General features: G+C 48.7%; 1 protein-coding gene across 1 annotated transcript in view; it reads left to right on the forward strand.

Moving 5' to 3' along the window:
- The first annotated feature begins 14,375 nt into the window (after positions 1–14,375).
- The window catches only part of LOC142312014 (uncharacterized), a 53,515-nt gene continuing 47,249 nt past the window's right edge, over positions 14,376–20,641 (forward strand). The window contains exons 1-5 of the mRNA XM_075350884.1: positions 14,376–14,411; positions 14,964–15,108; positions 15,238–15,417; positions 15,500–15,623; positions 15,707–15,804. Of these exons, the coding sequence (XP_075206999.1) occupies positions 15,031–15,108; positions 15,238–15,417; positions 15,500–15,623; positions 15,707–15,804 (480 nt within the window). The 5' untranslated portion in view covers positions 14,376–14,411; positions 14,964–15,030. The remainder of the gene's footprint in view (positions 14,412–14,963; positions 15,109–15,237; positions 15,418–15,499; positions 15,624–15,706; positions 15,805–20,641) is intronic.

Genomic DNA, 20,641 nt, shown 5'->3' on the forward strand with positions numbered 1-20,641 from the left:
CCCTTGAGGCGCCTCATGCACTTCCTGGGAAAGATGGTGGCAGCAATGGAGGCAGTCCCTTTCGCGCAGTTTCACCTGCGTCCTCTTCAATGGGACATCCTTCGCAAATGGGACAGGAAGTCGACGTCCCTCGACAGGAACGTCTCTCTCTCCCAGGCGACCAAAGCTTCACTTCGGTGGTGGCTTCTTCCCACTTCATTATCGAAGGGGAAATCCTTCCTACCCCCATCCTGGCAGGTGGTCACGACGGACGCGAGTCTGTCAGGGTGGGGAGCGGTTTTTCTCCACCACAGGGCTCAGGGTACGTGGACCCGGCAAGAGTCTTCACTTCAGATCAATGTTCTGGAAATACGGGCAGTGTACCTTGCCCTGAAAGTGTTCCAGCAGTGGCTGGAAGGCAAGCAGATCCGAATTCAGTCGGACAATTCCACAGCGGTGGCATACATCAACCACCAAGGCGGCACGCGCAGTCGGCAAGCCTTCCAGGAAGTCCGACGGATCTTGATGTGGGTGGAAGCCACGGCCTCCACCATCTCTGCAGTTCACATCCCGGGCGTGGAAAACTGGGAAGCAGATTATCTCAGTCGCCAGGGCATGGACGCAGGGGAATGGTCCCTTCACCCGGACGTGTTTCAGTTGATCTGTTGCCGTTGGGGGGTGCCGGACGTCGACCTCATGGCGTCCCGACACAACAACAAGGTACCGACGTTCATGGCACGGTCTCAAGATCCCAGAGCTATGGCGGCAGACGCCTTAGTTCAGGATTGGTCGCAGTTTCAGCTCCCTTATGTGTTTCCTCCGCTGGCACTGTTGCCCAGGGTGTTACGCAGGATCAGGGCCGACTGCCGCCGCGTCATCCTCGTCGCTCCAGACTGGCCGAGGAGGTCGTGGTACCCGGATCTGTGGCATCTCACGGTCGGCCAACCGTGGGCACTACCAGACCGACCAGACTTGCTGTCTCAAGGGCTGTTTTTCCATCTGAATTCTGCGGCCCTCAACCTGACTGTGTGGCCATTGAGTCCTGGATCCTAGCGTCTTCAGGATTATCTCAAGAGGTCATTGCCACTATGAGACAGGCTAGGAAACCAACGTCCGCCAAGATCTACCACAGGACGTGGAAAATTTTCCTGTCGTGGTGCTCTGCTCAGGGTTTTTCTCCCTGGCCTTTTGCCTTGCCCACTTTTCTGTCCTTCCTTCAATCTGGACTGGAAAAGGGTTTGTCGCTCGGCTCCCTTAATGGACAAGTCTCAGCGCTCTCTGTGTTTTTTCCAGAAGCGCCTAGCTAGACTTCCACAGGTACGCACGTTCCTGCAGGGGGTTTGTCACATCGTTCCTCCTTACAAGCGGCCGTTAGAACCCTGGGATCTGAACAAGGTGCTGAGGGTTCTTCAGAAACCACCATTCGAGCCAATGAGGGATATTTCTCTCTCACGCCTTTCGCAGAAAGTGGTTTTCCTAGTAGCAGTCACCTCTTTTCGGAGAGTGTCTGAGCTAGCAGCGTTGTCGTGCAAAGCCCCTTTCCTGGTGTTTCACCAGGACAAGGTGGTTCTGCGTCCGGTTCCGGAATTTCTCCCTAAGGTGGTATCCCCCTTTCATCTCAATCAGGATATCTCCTTACCTTCTTTTTGTCCTCATCCAGTTCACCAATGTGAAAAGGATTTGCACTTGTTAGATCTGGTGAGAGCACTCAGACTCTACATTTCTCGTACGGCGCCCCTGCGCCGCTCGGATGCACTCTTTGTCCTTGTCGCTGGCCAGCGTAAAGGGTCACAGGCTTCCAAATCAACCCTGGCTCGGTGGATCAAGGAGCCAATTCTCGAAGCTTACCGTTCGGCTGGGCTTCCGGTTCCCTCAGGGCTGAAGGCCCATTCTACCAGAGCCGTGGGCGCGTCCTGGGCTTTGAGGCACCAGGCTACGGCTCAGCAGGTGTGTCAGGTGGCTACCTGGTCGAGCCTGCACACTTTCACAAAAGACTATCAGGTGCATACCTATGCTTCGGCGGATGCCAGCCTAGGTAGACGAGTCCTTCAGGCGGCGGTTGCCCACCTGTAGGAAGAGGCCGTTTTACGGCTCTCTTACGAGGTATTATTTTACCCACCCAGGGACTGCTTTTGGACGTCCCAATTGTCTGGGTCTCCCAATGGAGCGACAAAGAAGAAGGGAATTTTGTTTACTTACCGTAAATTCCTTTTCTTCTAGCTCCAATTGGGAGACCCAGCACCCGCCCCTGTTTTTTTGTGTACACATGTTGTTCATGTTGAATGGTTTCAGTTCTCCGATATTCCTTCGGATTGAAGTTACTTTAAACCAGTTTATAATTCTTTTTCCTCCTTCTTGCTTTTGCACCAAAACTGAGGAGCCCGTGGGAGCACGGGGGGTGTATAGGCAGAAGGGGAGGGGCTTTACACTTTTAGTGTAGTACTTTGTGCGGCCTCCGGAGGCATAGCCTATACACCAATTGTCTGGGTCTCCCAATTGGAGCTAGAAGAAAAGGAATTTACGGTAAGTAAACAAAATTCCCTTCTTTTGGGGAAACATGGTTGGGGAAAAGTTTACCCCCCCCCAAAAAGCAGCCCCCCCCCCCTTCCCAAGAGACTCATACTTACTAGACATCTGCGTGGCTCCCAGGTCCTCCTGCAATACTTGGCAGGCGCTCCTAGCAGGTATGCTGCACACTGTCCTCCCCTGCTTCTGTCCGACACACTCACACACATCAAATCGCGCAAACATACACCTACATTAGATCATGCTCACACACATTAGATTAATGCGTTCTACTACACTGCGTCTCAGGATTCTCTGCCTGCCAGAAGCAATCGATATCGCTGGATGTGGTGAGTGTGTTTGAGCGATCTGATGTGTGATTGTGTGTGTCTGCAATCTGATGTGGGTGGGTGTGCGTTATGCTGTAGGTCCTCCCATTCGGCGTGTGGTTAGTTCGATCGCAGGGTATTCTCACTTCTTTGTCTTCTCTCTTTTGGAGTTGTCTGCATTCAATAATGAAGTGTCCTGCAGTATTCTTTAACTTATTTAGCTGCATAGACACTTCATTATTGAACCGCGACTAGTGCTTATTTTGGGGTAGGGATTATGTTTAAGCCTTACTCCGAAAAGGCCAAAAATTCCTGCTAGGGCTTATTTTTGGGGGAGCTCTTATGTTTAGGAAACATACACTGCACAAAAATATCAACATAACACTTTTGGTTTTGCTCCCAATTTTCATTAGCAAAATTTGAAAGATCTAAGAAGTTTACTATTACATAAAATTTCAAATATTGTTTAGAAGACGTGTGTAAATCTGTGGTAGTCAGCGTGCAAGGTGCTGCAGTAAAGTGCGGGGATAGCAGATAAGTGCGGCATAGTTTAAACACAATTTCATAGTGGTGATAACTGTAATTGTTTAATTTCATTAGGGATATGTGTATCTGTCTGTGATACTGTTAAAAAGCAAAAAAAAAAGTTTGTCTTGTGATTCAATTAGTGGTATTAGCCACACCTGTTTCTGGCAGCTTCTGGTAGTCCTTGTGGAACTATATAAACATGCCAGAACAAGCGAGGTTCTGAGTGTGTGAGGTGCTGCAGTAAAGTGCTGGGATTGCAGATAAGTGCAGCATAGTTTAAACACAATCTCATCGTTTGACACAAGAACATAGTTTGAATTTATCCTTATACGTTTCCCATTTGTTTTTTTTTCTCTTTGTTTTTCTACTTTACTGTTTATTCCCATTTAATAGCGGCTCCATGGACAATGCTACCAGGTGTGTATCTTGTCAGATGTATGCATGCCTTGAGCAGCCGTTCGAGGGTGAATATGTCTGCACTCGATGCAAGCATGTTGCGTATTTGGAAGCCAAGGTAACTGATCGAAATAAAGAGCTTGCAACACTCATGGGCATTGCAAACCTGGAGAGGAGTTTAGAGCTCACTTAGCTTTCTCTGGCTGGGGCCAGTGATATGGAGGAGGGTGGAGGTGGGGAAGATCAGGACCCAGAGGTAGGTAGCTGGGTAACAATTAGAAGAGGTAGGGGGAAACGTGTCAGGGAGCCTAGTCCTGACCTGGCACAACCTAGTAAATATGCCTGTTTGGTTGATATTAGGAATGAAGGGCCAGGACTAGGATCACTACAGCAGGACGTGTCTCCTAGCAACCAGGAAAATGACTGTTGTAGGAAGGAGGGAAATAGGAGTGCAGCAAAGCCCAGAAAGATGTTGGTGTTAAGAGACTCTATAATTAGGCGGACAGACAGTGTCATCTGTCGCCGAGACAGTGAATGCCGAACAGTGTGTTGTCTGCCGGGTGCTCGGGTTTGGCATATTGCAGATCGGATAGACAGATTGCTGGGTAGGGCTGGGGAAAACCCAGCGGTCATGGTGCACATTGGGACTAATGACAAAGTTAGAGGCAGGTGGAAGGTTCTTAAAAATGATTACAGGGAACTAGGAGAGAAGCTGAAGTCCAGGACCTCCAATGTGGTGTTTTCAGAAATACTACCAGTGCCACGAGCGTCACTAGAAAGACAGCGAGAGCTTAGGGAGATAAATACGTGGCTTAGAAATTGGTGCAGGAAGGAAGGGTTTGTGTTCATGGAGAACTGGGCCGACTTCTCAGTCGGCTACAGGCTCTACGGTAAGGACGGGCTACACCTCAATGGGGAGGGTGCAGCTGTGCTGTGGGAGAAAATGGTCAGACGGATGGAGGAGCTTTTAAACTAGGATCTGGGGGAGGGAGTGTACTGGAGCAAAAAAGGGGATAGAACAGATACAGTGAGACGGTAGGGGTCAATGAAGGATTAGGGGGGGATGGGACATGCAAGGAATGTAGGGAGGCTAGGAGTAATAAAGGTGTTAATAGTATTAAATGTCTACTGGCAAATGCAAGAAGTCTTGCAAACAAAATAAATGAATTGGAGACTCTTATGTCAACCATGGACTATGATGTGGTGGGCATTACGGAAATGGATGAAAGCCATGACTGTGTGAAAAATATACAGGGTTATAGTACATTTAGGAAAGACAAAAAAGCTGGTGGGGTGTGTATATTTATCAAATCTAACCTAAAAAAGATGGTGGGGTGTGTATATTTATCAAATCTAACCTAAAAACCTAAAACCTGAACACTGGCAACTTCAGCTGGAAAACACACGCCACCCACAGCCAGCGGTACTGCAGATCCCAAGATAACCCAGCCCAGTGGATGATCAGAGCCTGCGCCCACCGGTGCCGCTGGCATCGACTCCTCTCCCATCACCAGCACCATCCATGGCAGGAACACGGCGTCGCCGGGCGATCGGAGCAGAAGTCGCTGGAGCAGACTCCGGCGGTGACGTAACAAAGTCCAAAATTTCTTGTAACTGATCTTTACTCGCTTTTAGATGTTTTGTGAGGTACCCGGGCGATGCTGAGATTAACCAGGTGAAATCAGGTATCCTTTAGGCCGGTCTAAGGGTAACCGTTAGCTCGCCTTGCTAGCACCTCTTGTTTCGGATAACCCCTGACTTGAAGTACTGTGGGATTGATCCAGGGAAGTCGCTACTGCCTTTTCTCCCCTTTTTGGCCCGTTTGCTGGCAGCGTGGACCAAGTGAGATAGCTCCAGGCTCGATCCCTCTTATGGGCCCCTTCGTTGCTGCTGAGGCTCGTACTCTAGATAGTTGGTGAGGGACTTGCAGTTCCCCTCACCGGCAGGTTTAGCAGATCAATAAATGGACATCCACTCTAGGGACCTGTTCCCCATACGTGCCTAGTCACCAGGAATCCCCGTACTCGACCGACTGACTCCCTCAGAATCTTTCATAGTGACTCACTGGTAACCGTTCTCCCCCGCTACCACCTACTACACGTGCAGGGTCTGACTAGCGTGTCCGCGCGACTGCATCTCCTAGCAACTACTGCGCTTCACTAGCAGACTGGCTCACTCCCCTTCTTTCCTGACAGCCTCTGCAGCCTAGCTCCCAGCCCCTACACTACACCCCTTTTGAGATGTGGAGGCAAGCCCCCTATTGGGTCGGCCCTCTAATGGTGTGGGAGACCTGGTCACTATGTGTCTGTGCGTACACACCCTATTCCAGCCTTTAGAATTACCTGACAGTACTGACCCAGCATGGGTGCAGTACTCAGTGGTGCCTGACCAGGTCAGGGGCACCACATATCCACCTAATTTCAGCCTTGCTACAAAATGATCTGCTTACATAATTTCAATGATCTTCTCATGAAATTATTATCTCAGGATACATTGTTGCTTTAATATTTGGCTGATGATTGAAACCTTGTTTTCTCTTCTGTTACCCATGTTGCCTCAAAGAAAAAACATGCAGTCATCACTTATTTGTATTAAAAGGTCTTTACTGGCAAGGATATTGCTGCTTCTTTGAAGGCCTCCTCCCCCCTCTGTCTCTCTCTCTCGATCTATCTCTCTCTGATTAGGCAAGAACGGGTCATCATGAGTCTGGCTTTGGCCCAGAATCAGATCATACCTCCCAACCATCCCGGATACAGCGGGACTATAACGGTTTTGAGTGGGTGTCCCGGTATCACGGCCGTGAGCTATGTGTCCCGTGGCTCCACCCACCCACTCTCTCCCCATCTGACTTTCTCCCCCTCCTATCCACATAAGCAGAGCCGAGCGCTACTTCACTGCTCTGGCTCTGTGTGCTACTGCTGTTATGGGTCGGTAGCAGCAGCACTTCCCTTACTGTGGCGCTTTAAACCTGGCACCAACAGCCCAGTGCACTGCTCTCAGCTGGGCTGCTTGTGTACGGAAGTGCATCTGTGGGCGGAGCTACCGCGCGACATGCTGAGCTCTGTCCACAGATGAAGACTGGAGGGAAAGGAGCTGTATGTGACCCCCACCTACCCAGAGCTGTATGCCCCAGCCCTTTCCTCACCAGAGCTATATGCCTCCAGCCACCCCCTCACCAGATCTGTATGACCCCCAGCCCCCACACCAGATTTGTATGCCCCCCAGCCCCCACACCAGATCTGTATGCCTCCCAGCCCCCTCACCAGAGCTATATGCCTCCAGCCACCTCCCTCACCAGAGCTGTATGCCCCCCAGCCCCTTCACCAGATCTGTATGCCCCCCAGCTCCCACACCAAATCTGTATACCCATCCCCCCAACAGATCTGTATGCCCCTAGCCCCCTCACCAGATCTGTATGCCCCCAGCCCCCCTCACCAGATCTGTATGCCCCCAGCCCCTCCCCCACCGGATCTGTATACCCCCAGCTTCCCTCACCAGAGCTGTATGCCTCCAGCCCCCCTCACCAGAACTGTATTCCTCCAGCCCCCCTCACCAGAGCCGTATGCCTCCAGCCCCCCTCACCAGAACTGTATGCCCCCTCCCACCAGATCTGTATGCCCCCAGCCCCCTCACCAGAGCTTTATGGGCACCCCCGCCACCAGAGCTGTATGTGCACCCCCCCATCAGAGCTGTATGTTCCCCTAGAGCTGTATGAGCCTCAACACCAGAGCTAAATGCCCCCTAGTAACATCTATGCTACCAGTAAGGCTAAGTTCACATTTCTGCTAAAATGTATCAGTCACAATCCGCTGCTCTGGTAAACAACGGAATCCGTTTAGCGGATTCCGTTGTTCCATAGACTTGTATGAGCAGCGGATTGTGACTGATGATGCTGTGTTCCACCCTCCGCCTGACTGATCAGTCGTGGAACGACTGACCGCTGGGCGGGAGTAACACAGCCTGTAAAGTTTTTTGAGAAGCGCGATCCGTCGGATTTCGCTGCGCATGCTCTCTGGCTCCCTGCACACGTAACCAGCTTTGGTTGGTTACCCGATATTTACCCTGGTTACGGTGCAAGGAGCCAGCGCTAAGCGGTGTACGCCCGTAACCAAGGTAAATATCGGGTAACCAAGGTAAATATCGGGTGCTTTGCTGTTACCCGATATTTAGTCTGGTTATGTGTGCAGGGAGGCCGACACTTCCCCACTCGGCCCCGCCCCCTCCCGCACTCCGCACATGTGTGTACACACACACCTGTCCCCAGCCATGCAGACCAGCACTGCCACTGACACCCACGTCTGGCCCCGCTCGGCTCCGCCCCCCGCTCAGCTCCGCCCCCTCCCACACTCCACATGTGCACACACTCACTCGCTCACTCACACACACATACACTCACCTGTCCCCAGCCATGCAGACCGCAGCACTGCCACTGACATCCTCAGCATCTGGCCCCGCCCCCCGCTCGGCTCCGCCCCTCCCGCATTCAGCATGTATACACACACACACTCACATTCACACACCCTCACCTGTCTTGCAGTCCCTGCGGCACTGACGTCTTCAGTGCCACGGCCCCGCTTGGCTCCACCCCCCCCCCGAACTCCACCCCCTCGCGCTCCGCCCCCTGTACACAACGGAGTCCGACAAAGAATTCTGTTCTTTGTCATCCGTTGTACAGCGCATCAGTCACAAGCGTCAAGCGACGCATGTGACTGATACAAAACAACGGAAGTGTGAACTTAGCCTAATTTGTATGCCCCACAGTAAAATGTATTTCCCCCAGTAATCTGTATACCTCTTAGTAACGTATGCCCCTTAGTGAAAAACACAGACGTTCTTCACGCATATGTCCCTTCATACACACAGTGGTTGTCCATGTGCAATCTGTGATACGTGATCCGAACTCCGTGATTGCACATGGACATATACTTACCTGTCCCCGCACTTGCTGTCCATGGTGGTGAACAGTCCCACGATTCAGCATCCGCTCTCTCTCACCTCTGCAGCTACTTCCGGGTCGGCTCTGGCTACATAAATGAATATGCATGCCATAATGAGCCAGCCAGGAAGAAGCAGAGGGCAGCTGCCGAACACAGCATCGCTAGAGAAGGGTGAGTTGAAAAAGCTTTACATTTTCAATGGCCATATTTTTCTGGTACGTGTTTCCCGGATCACACCATAGTGTGGTCCATGGGACATCAGTGATGCCAGAAAAAAACAGACATGTCTCTCTGCGGCAATCACGGATATGCATGTACGCCGCACGGAGACACGGTCAGTGAAAAATCACTGATGTGTGCGTAGACCCATTGATTAGATTATAATGGGTCTGCATAGGTCAGTGATTCTGGTACGTATAAAAACTAGCACATACATACCAGAATCACTGACGTCTGAAATAGGCCTAACATGTATGCCCCCTCAAGTACTGTCTATGCCCCAAGACCCTCCTGTGATGTATATACTGTAGCCCCCAGCCCCTCCTGTCATGTATATACTATAGCCCCCAGCCCCTCCTGTGATATATATATATATATACTATAGCCCCCAGCCCCTCCTGTGATATATATATATATATACTGTAGCCCCCAGCCCCTCCTGCAATGTATATACTGTACCCCCTAGCCCCTCCTGTAATTTTATATATATACCCCATCCTCCCTTGTGATAAATATACAGCAGTGTCAGTGTGCATGGCTAGGTCTGTTTAAGTGATGCCAATCACATGCCGAGGAGGAGTGGACAGGAGACAAGTGGGGGAGGTGATTGAGGCTGCTGCCGGCTTCCTCATATTATTACCTCTAATGTGTGTATATGTATGATGTATACTGTATATCTATATATGTCAGTGTATATGACTGTATAGATTTGTATGTTTATATGTATTTTAGGTGCAATACAGGGTAATATTGTGGTACCGTGTTAGCCAGAAAAATCAATTGAAATACTATGTCCCAAGAATGACAAAAGTATTTTAGGAGTGATATCTTTATAGGCTAACCATAAAAATTATATTAGCAAGCTTTCAGAGCACAGAGGCTCCTTCTTCAGGCAAATTACAAATGAATTACTGAGACTAAACATAACATTTAAATGAATGTTACAACAGGACATGGGAAAGATGATGCCTCCTAAAGATAAGCCAAGGAAATCAAATTATTTTTTTTCTTAGAAATGCAGATGAGTTGGAAGTGTTCTGTTCAGATCACTTCTGAGGTTCTTCTGCTGGAGGTGTGAAGTGTGTGCATGTAGTGAGTCATAAAACCAGTCCTTTTGTTAAGGATCCAAACACCTTTATCAGTTTGAATTCCCAAATGTTTCTCTCTCTGTCATCTTTAAAATGACCTTTCAGTATTAGTACTTTTAAATCTGTCATGCTGTGTCCCGGTCTGGAGAAATGTTTTCCCACAGGCGTGTCCAGTTCATTTTTTTATTGTGTGCCTGTGTAGATTCATCCTTGTTTGTAGTTTTTGTTTAGTTTCCCCAATATATGTTCCTCCAGGGCATCTTGTGCACTGTATCATGTATACCACATTGGAGGATGTACATGAAAAGAGGTCCATGATCTTTTAGTTCTGATTTGTGTTGGCTATGTGGACCATATTTGTTGGTAAAATGTGGGTACAGGTCTTGCATTTCTTACCATTACAGGGGAATGTGCCCGTCTCTGATGGTGATGAGAGGACACTTCTAACAAGGAGATTCCTTAAGTTAGGGGGCTGTTTGTAGGAGAGAAGTGGTAATTCTGGGAATATTACTTTCAGTCTGTGGTCCCTGTGGAATATGGGTTGAAGATCAGCACCAATTTTCCTTAGGATGCTCATGTGGGGATTATATGTGACCACAAGCGGTACCCTATTATTATCCTCCCAGATACTTGGACTCTGTCACCCGCTTGATGTAAATTCCCGTTGTTTCATTACTTATTTTTACTTTTTACTGAGGGAGAATCTTTGAGTGATTTTTAACTGAAGATTTACTGAAAAAAAAGTCATTTAAATTTCTTCCCTATTTTGCTAATGATTTACCATGGAGGTGTTTTCGCTAACACTGCCCTGTAATTCCCCAGTGGCACACACAATCAGAGTCCCGACCTTCACACATTAACCCCATAAAGTTGCAGGTTCCTGAGCAAAGTAGAACACATACAATGTTTTAATCTATCATAAAGTCTTTATTTTTAGATTTCTTCCTTTTTTTAATTGTGTAAAAATTTTTTGCTCAAACATTTTATAGTATGTTTTTATACTGTTACCAACTGTTCGTTCCTGATTCTTCTGCTTTTTATACATGAAAATGTGTTTGCTGCTATATGCGTCATTCCAACCCGCCAATTTTTTTATTTGGGGGCGTGGCTTGCCATTTTTTTCTTTTTTCTGTGTTGTATTTATGCTGGGATCCTTGGATCAACTGCAGATATGTTGTTTTTGTGCTGTATGTCCTGATGAAGGGAGCAGAGCTCCTGAAACGCCAAGACACAAGCTACAATAAAGGAACATTGATCATCTCTCTGTCCTCCTTCCTGGTGAATAGCGCGGCATAAACACCTTCTCTATTGTTCTCTGTTATCAACCACGGGGGCTGCAGCAGATTTCATCCCAACAACATAAGCTTTCATAGGAGTTGTGACTGCCACAACTCCTTGAGGTGAGTGCATTTCCTTTTATTTTCCCCGGATATATACCGCGTAAGACCCTATTGCGCTTTTTCTCTCCCTAGTTTTACCTCGTTTCGTCTGTAAAAGTTGGGAGGTATGATCAGATATCTAGCTGCCATGCGGAAAAGGACTTTATTTTATATTGTTTTATAATTTTATTTCAACTAGATTACATATTCAACAAATATGTCCTGCGCCCAGTAATGGGGAATCTCCACATCCCTCCACCTGAAGAGCCACACATTGGATGGTTGAGCCTAGAATGTATGGGCTCCTTCCAGGTTGGTGAGTGTGACTAGCTTGGCTAGTTGGCGTGGTGATTTCCTTCTAAACCCTATAAGGCTATGTGCGCACGTTGCATTTTTTCCCACGGAAACGCTGCGTTTTGAACTGCAGCATAACTGCATGCGTTCAGCTTCCCCAGCAAAGTCTATGAGAAAGCCGAAAAATCAATGCACACGTTGCGTTTGTAAACGCAGCGTTTTGGATGCCCAAAATCGCTGCGGAAAAAAAAGCAGCATGTCACTTTTGTGCGTTGTAGCTGCGTTCTCCACCCATTGAAATCAATGATATGGGTCAGAACGCAACCAAAATGCACTTGGACTGCATTTTTGTTGCGTTATGCATGCTTTTTCGACAAGAAAAACGCAGGTCTTTTCAGTCTCTGTGATGTCAGTCAATTTCTGTCTGTGCATGTCGGTGAATCTCCCTCTGTCTGTTGGTCAGTCGGTCTCTTTCTCTGTCAGTTGGTCGCTCTGTCTATGTCTCTCTCTCTCTGTTGGTCGGTCTCTCTGTCTGTCCCTCTCTCTGTCCGTCGGTCAGTCTCCCTACCCCCTCTCTCATACTCACCGTTCCCCGATCACCGGAGCGGCGCTGCACGGCGTTCACACTGCTCTGGCGGCTTTTCCTCTTTTGAAAATGCCGGCAGCTCATTATTCAATCTCGTATTCCCTGCTTTCCTCGCCCACCGGCGCCTATGATTTGTTGCAGTCAGACACGCCCCCACGCTAAGTGACAGCTGTCTCACTGCAACCAATCACAGCCACAGTTGGGCGGGTCTATATCGCGCAGTAAAATAAATAAATAATTAAAAAAAAAAACGACGTGCGGTCCCCCCCCCCAATTTTGATACCAGCCAAGATAAAGCCACACGGCTGAAGGCTGGTATTCTCAGGATGGGGAGCGCCACCATAAGGGGAACCCCCCAGCCTAACAATATCAGCCAGGAGCCGCCCGGAATTGCCACATCCGTTACATGCGACAGTCCCGGGACTTTACCTGGCTCATCCCAAATTGCCCTGGTGCGGTGGCAATCGAGGTAATAAGGGGTTAATGGCAGCAGCCCATAGCTGCCACTAAGTCCTAGGTTAATCATGACAGGCGTCTCCCCGACATACCTTCCATAATTAACCTGTAAGTGAAAGTAAATAAACAGATACACGCGAAAAAATCATTTATTTGGAATAAAAGACAAAAAAAACACCCTCTTTCACCACTTCATTAAAATCCCCAAATACCCCTCCAGGTCCGGCGTAATCCAGAGGTCCCGCGACGCATCCAGCTCTGCTACATGAAGCTGTCAGGAGCAGCAGTAGAACACCACCGCCCCTGTGAGGTCCACGCAGCAACTGAAGTGAATCGCGCTGTTAGCGGGGACGTCACTGAGGTAATGCCGGTGTGTGTGCGGTGATGATGAGGGCTGTAGTGTCGGGATGTGTGCGGGTATGTCGGCGGTAATGTCAGGATGTGTGCGGGAATGGGAATGTCGGGTTGTGTGTGGGGATGTCGGCGGTTATGTCGGGATGTGTGTGGGAATGTCGAGTTGTGTGCGGGGATGTCGGCGGTAATGTCAGGATGTGTGCGGGAATGTCGGGTTGTGTGCGGAGTTGTCGGCGGTAATGTCAGGATGTGTGCGAGGATGTCGGGATGTGTGTGAGGATGTCGGCGATAATGTCAGGATGTGTGCGGGAATGTCGGGTTGTGTGCGGAGTTGTCAGCGGTAATGTCAGGATGTGTGCGCGGATGTCGGCGGTAATGTCGGGTTGTGCGCGGGGATGTCGGCGGTAATGTCAGGATGTGTGCGGGGATGTCGGCGGTAATGTCAGGATGTGCGCGGGGATGTCGGCGGTAATGTCAGGATGTGTGCGGAGATGTCGGGATGTGTGCGGGGATGTCGGCGGTGATGTCGGGATGTGTGCGGGGATGTCGGGTTGTGTGCGGGGATGTCGGCGGGGATGTCGGGATGTGTGCGGTAATGTCGGGATGTGTGCGGGGATGTCGGGTTGTGTGCGGGGATGTCGGGATGTGTGCGGGGATGTCGGGATGTGTGCGGGGATGTCGGGATGTGTGCGGGGATGTCGGGATGTGTGCGGGGATGTCGGGTTGTGTGCGGGGATGTCGGGATGTGTGCGGGGATGTCGGGTTGTGTGCGGGGATGTCGGGTTGTGTGCGGGGATGTCGGCGGTGATGTCGGGATGCGTGCGGTAATGTCGGGATGTGTACGGGGATGTCGGCGGTAATGTCGGTATGTGTGCGTTGAAGATGATAATCGGGACGCCACACAGACAGAGCTGCGGTATGACAATGAAGTCGGGTGAAGTTTACCCGAGTTCACTCTCATTGCGCGACTCTGTCTGTGTACTATCAGCCGGCATGTAGAGAGCTGAATTGCCGGGGGAACGCACTGACAAAAATGCATCCAAAACGCATGGAAAAAGCATCCAAAATGCATGTGTTGTGGATGCATTTTATTTTATAAACGCAGTGTCCAGTCTGCCAGAGGATGCGTTCTTTTCCGCACTGCAGAGAATGCAACGTGCTCACATAGCCTAATTATTCAATTCAACAAGTACACTAGATATGTGGCTGTTCTGTGCTTACAGGACCTGTGATGATGTCATAGTCATGTGATCAGTCACATGGGGGGAGGAGCCATTCTACAGTTTACAGGAAGTGAAGTGTTTTCCCCTGTATAAGCGGCCGCATGTAAGAGAAGAAGCTGCAGAGAGGGAGAGAGTCGGGTAATGATGGCGCCGAGAACAGACTGTGTGTGATAAAGGGGAGCGGGGAAATCCTGGTGGCAGAGGGAGCGGAGCTTTCACCACTAGGATTTAGTCACAGCCATATATCCAGTGTGCGGCTCTGCAGGAGGAGGGATGTGGAGATTCCCCATTACATTAACCCCCTCAGTGCTGCTCACACTCCAGGAGACAGAACGTGTTCCCGTCTGTGCGGCTCTATCAGGAGATCTGTCTGTATGGGATTAGATTGGGTCACTTCCCTCCTGACGCCGCTCGCTGCTCTGTTACTATACAGTCTCCATTATGGCCGTCGCCCGCTCCATGTTGTCACTATCAGGAGATATTAATGTTCTATCATTATCTGTTACTGACGGCCCCGGTTCTATATTCTGTGATAAATCCCTGTGTGTGACTATAGGTGGATTGTGTGTTATACCGGGGGCAGGACGGGGCCAGGGCTGGATGTAGGGATCATGTGAAGCCGGTAACAGCTCTGGAGATTTCTTACATGGGATCTTTCTGATGTTACATCGTCATCTTCTCCCCATTCAGGTCCCTACAATATCGGATCCTCTCAGATCTTCTATATAAGAGAATTTTCCTGATTGACCCATCAAGGATGGATAGGGACAGGGACAAGATGGCGGAGAGGATATTACACCTCACCCTAGAGATCCTCTTCCGGATTACTGGAGAGGTGAGAGATTCTGATGACGTCACATTACATCATTCTTATCTATGGGAATAACAGATTGACAGAACTGGAGAGGTGAGGACTCTGGAAATGTCTGTAGTGAGATTTATTAATGAGTCTCTCCATATCCAGGATTACACAGTAGTGAAGAAGACCTCTAGTGACCGCTGTCAGGACCCTGTGTCTGAGGGATGGGGAAGACCCCTGAGCCCAATCACGGGGCCTCCACCTCACCCCCTGATTCATGAGGACATCAATGACCAGAAGATCCTAGAACTCGCCTACAAGATGATTGAGCTGCTGACTGGAGAGGTGACACTGCTGGGAATGCTGGGACATTATACAGTAACGCTATGAAGGGATCGGGGGATGACGGTATCATTGTATGTGCCAGGTTCCTATAAGGTGTCAGGATGTCACCATCTATTTCTCCATGGAGGAGTGGGAGTATTTAGAAGGACACAAAGATCTGTACAAGGACGTCATGATGGAGGATCGCCAGCCCCTCACATCACCAGGTAATAGACAGGACTAAATACACACGGCCTATAATTATCTGTATGTAAAGAATAAATTCAGCCCCTGTATGTGTTTCCTCTAGTTCTATCCAGTGAGAGGACAACACCAGAGAGATGTCCCCGTCCTCTTCTTCCACAGGACTGTAAACAAGAAGATCCCAATGTTCCTCAGCATGATCAGGTAGATGGAGAGAAGGTGTCATGAAATGTCTGAAGGAGATAATCCAGCTGGGTGCAATAACAGTGTTTCTTTATTTGCGCATGAACAGACAGTGCACGAGTAACGTTAATGTTAGTTGTGCACTGTCTTTTATTGCACCCAGCTGGATTATCTCCTTCAGTTTTTGTTCCACGGCCGGGGCAGGGCCGTTTTCCGAGTCTGGGTAATGACAAGGTCAGGTGGCGGTGAGCTGAAATTTCACGCCATGAAATCTCCCTATGATGTGTAGACGGCTGTGAAGGTCTTGTGTTCAGTCTTGTGTTATCCCCCATTATTATACTCTGAATGAACACTTTATCTTTATTAGAAACACTTTCACACTCCCATCTGAAACCTATTACACACATGACTGTGTAGTGCAGTGTATAATGAATGATCAGTTTTCAGAATATGAAGATTTAACAATCTGATTTGTGTCACACGTAGATTTTCACAAACGTTACCTACTGTCATAGCAACGTGCTGATTCATAGACAGGATAGCAAGAGTTATTCTCTGCTTTTCTGCTTGTTAGTCTTCTTTCATCACATGTTGTGGGAAAGCCAATCACATCTGCTCCCCTGCTATTTATGCTGGCTGAATCCTTCCACATATGCCAGCTATAGTTAATCTTAATTGGTCTGAAGAGGTGTGGTGTTCCAGACTATCTTGTGGAAGTAACGCTTAGTGCTAATAATTATTGCTTTTTGCACTCGTGGAGTTTACCCCTGTTGTCATTAGTAGCTACCTTCCTGCTCTTGTTTTCATGCTAAATCTCTTATTGTCTAATCGTGTGTATGTATAGTGTGTCAGAGTTATAGTTTTCCCTTGTCTGTCTTTATCTGTGGTAATCATGATACCTCTGCCCCGTCTATTTCTTGTGGGAAGGAGAGGTATCAGATTAGGTCAGAAGTAGAGCCAGGGATCTTCACCATTAGGAGTGTCCCAGAGGTGAGGGATAGCATAGGGCCCCCTACTGTGAGGGACAGCCTAGGTGTCCCTATCCCTCATTTTCCAACAGTCTCATTGTGACAAAATAACTTTAAACATGGTTACATTTGATAGATTAGCCAGGAACAGTATTTCAAAAATTGCCAACTTTGTGCAGTTTTTTAGTATTCTTTGGCCCTCCATCTTTCCTGACTCCTTTTCGATGCTGCCCTCTCTGTGTACCATATGTGCCTTGTCTTTGCTATCTAGAGTTTTTCAAAACTCCCAAGTCTGTGTTCCTCGTAGTCGTTGTTCTTGCCATCTTATTTTCCCTAAAAACCTACAGCTATTTTTCTGGTCTTCCTGCTCAGAACCTCTACAGTTGATTTTCTTTCTTCCTTACCAGATTTCTGACCTGGTCCCAAGTCTTACCGGCTATACTTCAGTGTCTCAACCACTTATAGGCTTCAGGGTCAGTTTAGAAGCACAATGTCCTCATCCTTCCTTATCACATTCCGGGCATATTTTTTCGTGTATATTGTTATTTTTTTAAACTTCTATTAGCACACTATTGGGAGATTTTGATAGATGTTGATTTACTCCTTATTTATGTTTGGTCTGATCTTAAATGCAGGCATTTTTATAGTTAATCTGGATTTTTGCCTGTGGCTGGGCGTTTCTCATTCCACACCCAAGCATTTCCTTTGCCCTCTTTTTTGTATATATGATCACTTAGGCTGCTTTCACATATCCGGTTTTTGCTGAACAGCACAATACGGCGCTTTGCAGAAAAAAGCAACCGTTGTTTTTTTTTGCCGCCGGTTGCGTTTTTTCGGCATAGACTTGCATTAGCGCCGTATTGTGCCGCATTGCCTTGCGTTGCGTCCGTTTTTTGCCGGATGCGGCATATTTAGCCCATGCGGCGGTCAGATGGAACGTTGCCTGGCACGTTTTTTGTGCGGCAAAAAAAACGTATCGCGCCGAATCCGGCGCAAATTACAATGCAAGCCTATGGACGCTGGATGCGGCGTCCTGCGGCAAAAACCGCATCTGGCTGCCGGATGCGGTTTTTTGAACTGCACATGCTCAGTATCAAGCCGCATCCGTCAAGAAATGGATGGGCCGCATGGAAAACCTTATGCAACGGATCCGTTTTTTTCGCCGCATCCGTTGAATAGGTTTTTGAGCCGGATTGTGCCTGATGCAAAAAAATCTGACGTGTGAAAGCAGCCTTACTTGTAGACTTTGTCTTGATTAAGAGCTGTTTAGCTTAAAACGCATAGCCCGGTTGTACATACATGTTTTCATATTTTTGGATCGTTCCACTACGAGTGCTGGATATACTCACCTTATCTTTAAATTGGATTTTACCCAGGAAGTCGGTCTGAAACTCTGTGCATGACTTTTTCTATACCTTCATTGGAGTTGGTGAGGTGATGAATACTTTTCTCTTATGTAACTTTCCTCTACCCAGCTGCAGGGCTGACCCTCTGTAACTATCCCCTGCCCAGCTGCAGGGCTGACCCTCTGTAACTCTCCCCTGCCCAGCTGCAGGGCTCACCCTCTGTAACTCTCCCCTGCCCAGCTGCAGGGCTGACCTTCTGTAACTCTCCCCTGCCCAGCTGCAGGGCTGACCCTCTGTAACTCTCCCCTGCCCAGCTGCAGGGCTGACCCTCTGTAACTCTCCCCTGCCCAGCTGCAGGGCTCACCCTCTGTAACTCTGCCCTGCTCAGCTGCAGGGCTTTCCCTCTGCAACTCTTCCCTGCCCAGCTGCATGTTTGACCCTCTGTAACTCTCCCCTGCCCAGCTGCAGGGCTGACCCTCTGTAACTCTGGAAGGAAGAAAACGGATCTGGCACAAATTCCTCTTGAAGTAAAATCATCAAAGTCTTTATTATAACCATTAAAAAGTACCGTGAAGGGGGGCGTGGCTTGCTGATGGCCGAGTGAGCTGCACTTGCTGGGAGCTCTGTCCTGAACTTCCCCCATTAGCCTCTATTAGAGCACATTAACATCTCCCTGCTTATGGGCAGATCCAGGAAAGTCACCAGACACCGAGGTGAGATAAAGGAGACAGTGAGCAGCATGGATCGTTTCCTCAGCCAGAGCACCTCAGCAGCCGTCAGGAACACTAGATCAATGATGGCGTCTGCCTCCCTCATGGAAAACTCACAGCCCCGGGGAAAGTCAAACACAGACACAGCAGGAGCTGGGGAAATCACAGCAGGACTTCTCCAGCGAGGAGGACAATGAGGGAGATCTGCCTAATCTACATGAGATAAGTAAATCTATCAAGGCTTTGCCTACAAAAAAAGATTTGGACAGATTTGCTAGCAGGCTTGAGAATACTTATAAGAAAGAGCTGCAGGCACTGAAATCTGAATTCACATACAGGGTAGAGGAAGTGGAGAAGTCCCAGGAAGCCATCACTGCTGAGTTGTCCCTACAAAGGAAAATATTACTTAGCCACTCAGCAAAGATTGATGAGCTCACTTCAGGGCAAGAGGACTTAGAGAACCGCAATCGGCGAAATAATGTCCGTATCCGTGGCATCCCTGAAAGTATTGGCACGCCTGAACTGGAGGCCATGGCACAGAAGCTCTTTGCTCAAATTCTGGGAGAACAAAGCTCTGGGCCGATTGAGTTAGACCGCATACATAGGGCCCTGGGTCTCAAATCCCCTCCAGATTCACGTCCAAGGGACATAATATGTAGAGTCCACTTTTATAAGGTAAAGGACTCCATCATGTCCGCGGTGCGGCAGGCAGGATCCATCAACTACCAGGGGTCCCAGGTCCAGATATTACCGGATCTGGCTAGACGCACTCTGCAGCTGCGAAGAGCATTAAAACCCCTGCTCCAACACCTCCAGGACAGAAACATTCCATATAGATGGGGTTTTCCCTTCCAGCTGACAGCGCATAAGGATGGGAAATCAGCAATCTTTCGCAAACTCGGAGATCTGGCTAAGTTCTTGGGGACTTTCGAGCTTCCTATGGTAGCACTGCCGGATTGGCCCTCAGGCCCCCAACTCCCTGTGGAACCCCCAGTATGGCAGCCAGTCCGTCGCCATGGGAGACAAAGAGGTCCTGACAAGAGCAATCCGACAGGGTAGCGGTCCTGTGTAGCACCCCTGTTTCCTACTGGGGATAACCTTCATGGGCCCTTCCGGCATGATAGCCAATTATCCCTGGAGCAACAGGGGAGGGCCTTACCATGAAACTGCATCAAAGGCATCGTTGCAAGTTACTGTGATTTGTTGAAAGTCTTTCTCCTGTCACCTAATATTGCTTCTTTCCAGACTGGCATTGTGTTATTTCACAGGTGTTATCAGAGGTTCTGACATTGAGTCAAGTACTACTTAAACCTCATAGGAGGAAGCAGTAAACTGTTTGTGTTATTCATCCACTTGGACCCTCCACCTGGTGGACCTGGTTTGGAGTGTCTTCCCCTAGCCTTTACTGACTGGACCCTGTGGGGCTGGACCGTCTAGAGGCGAAGATTTGGGCCTTTTGAGAAATAAGCCCGGGAGACCCATGTGATTTTCTTGTTTTTTACAATTACTAGAATCTTGTCCCTGATCTGAACACTTTGCTTACCTACCGGGAATGCTGATTGGGGTCAATGCCTAGAATAATAGCCTGTTATGATGTTTACTTTTCTTTAGATGATAAAGTTTTAGCGGGAGCATATAGTTAGTGCGCTTTATAATGATATATCATATTGTATTAGAGGCGGGGGGTAAGGAACGGACTCGCTGCCGTTCTTGGCTTCCTCTAACCCCCCTTAGTGCAAATGGCAATCCATTGCCATGGAAATTTTGCACCACTTAATACTAGGTTTCCTTACCCACCTTTTAGGTCCTTTGACCTAAACCTTGCTCTTTCTTT

The sequence above is a fragment of the Anomaloglossus baeobatrachus genome, chromosome 5 (assembly GCF_048569485.1).
Source record: "Anomaloglossus baeobatrachus isolate aAnoBae1 chromosome 5, aAnoBae1.hap1, whole genome shotgun sequence".
Classification (NCBI taxonomy): Eukaryota; Metazoa; Chordata; class Amphibia; order Anura; family Aromobatidae; genus Anomaloglossus; species Anomaloglossus baeobatrachus.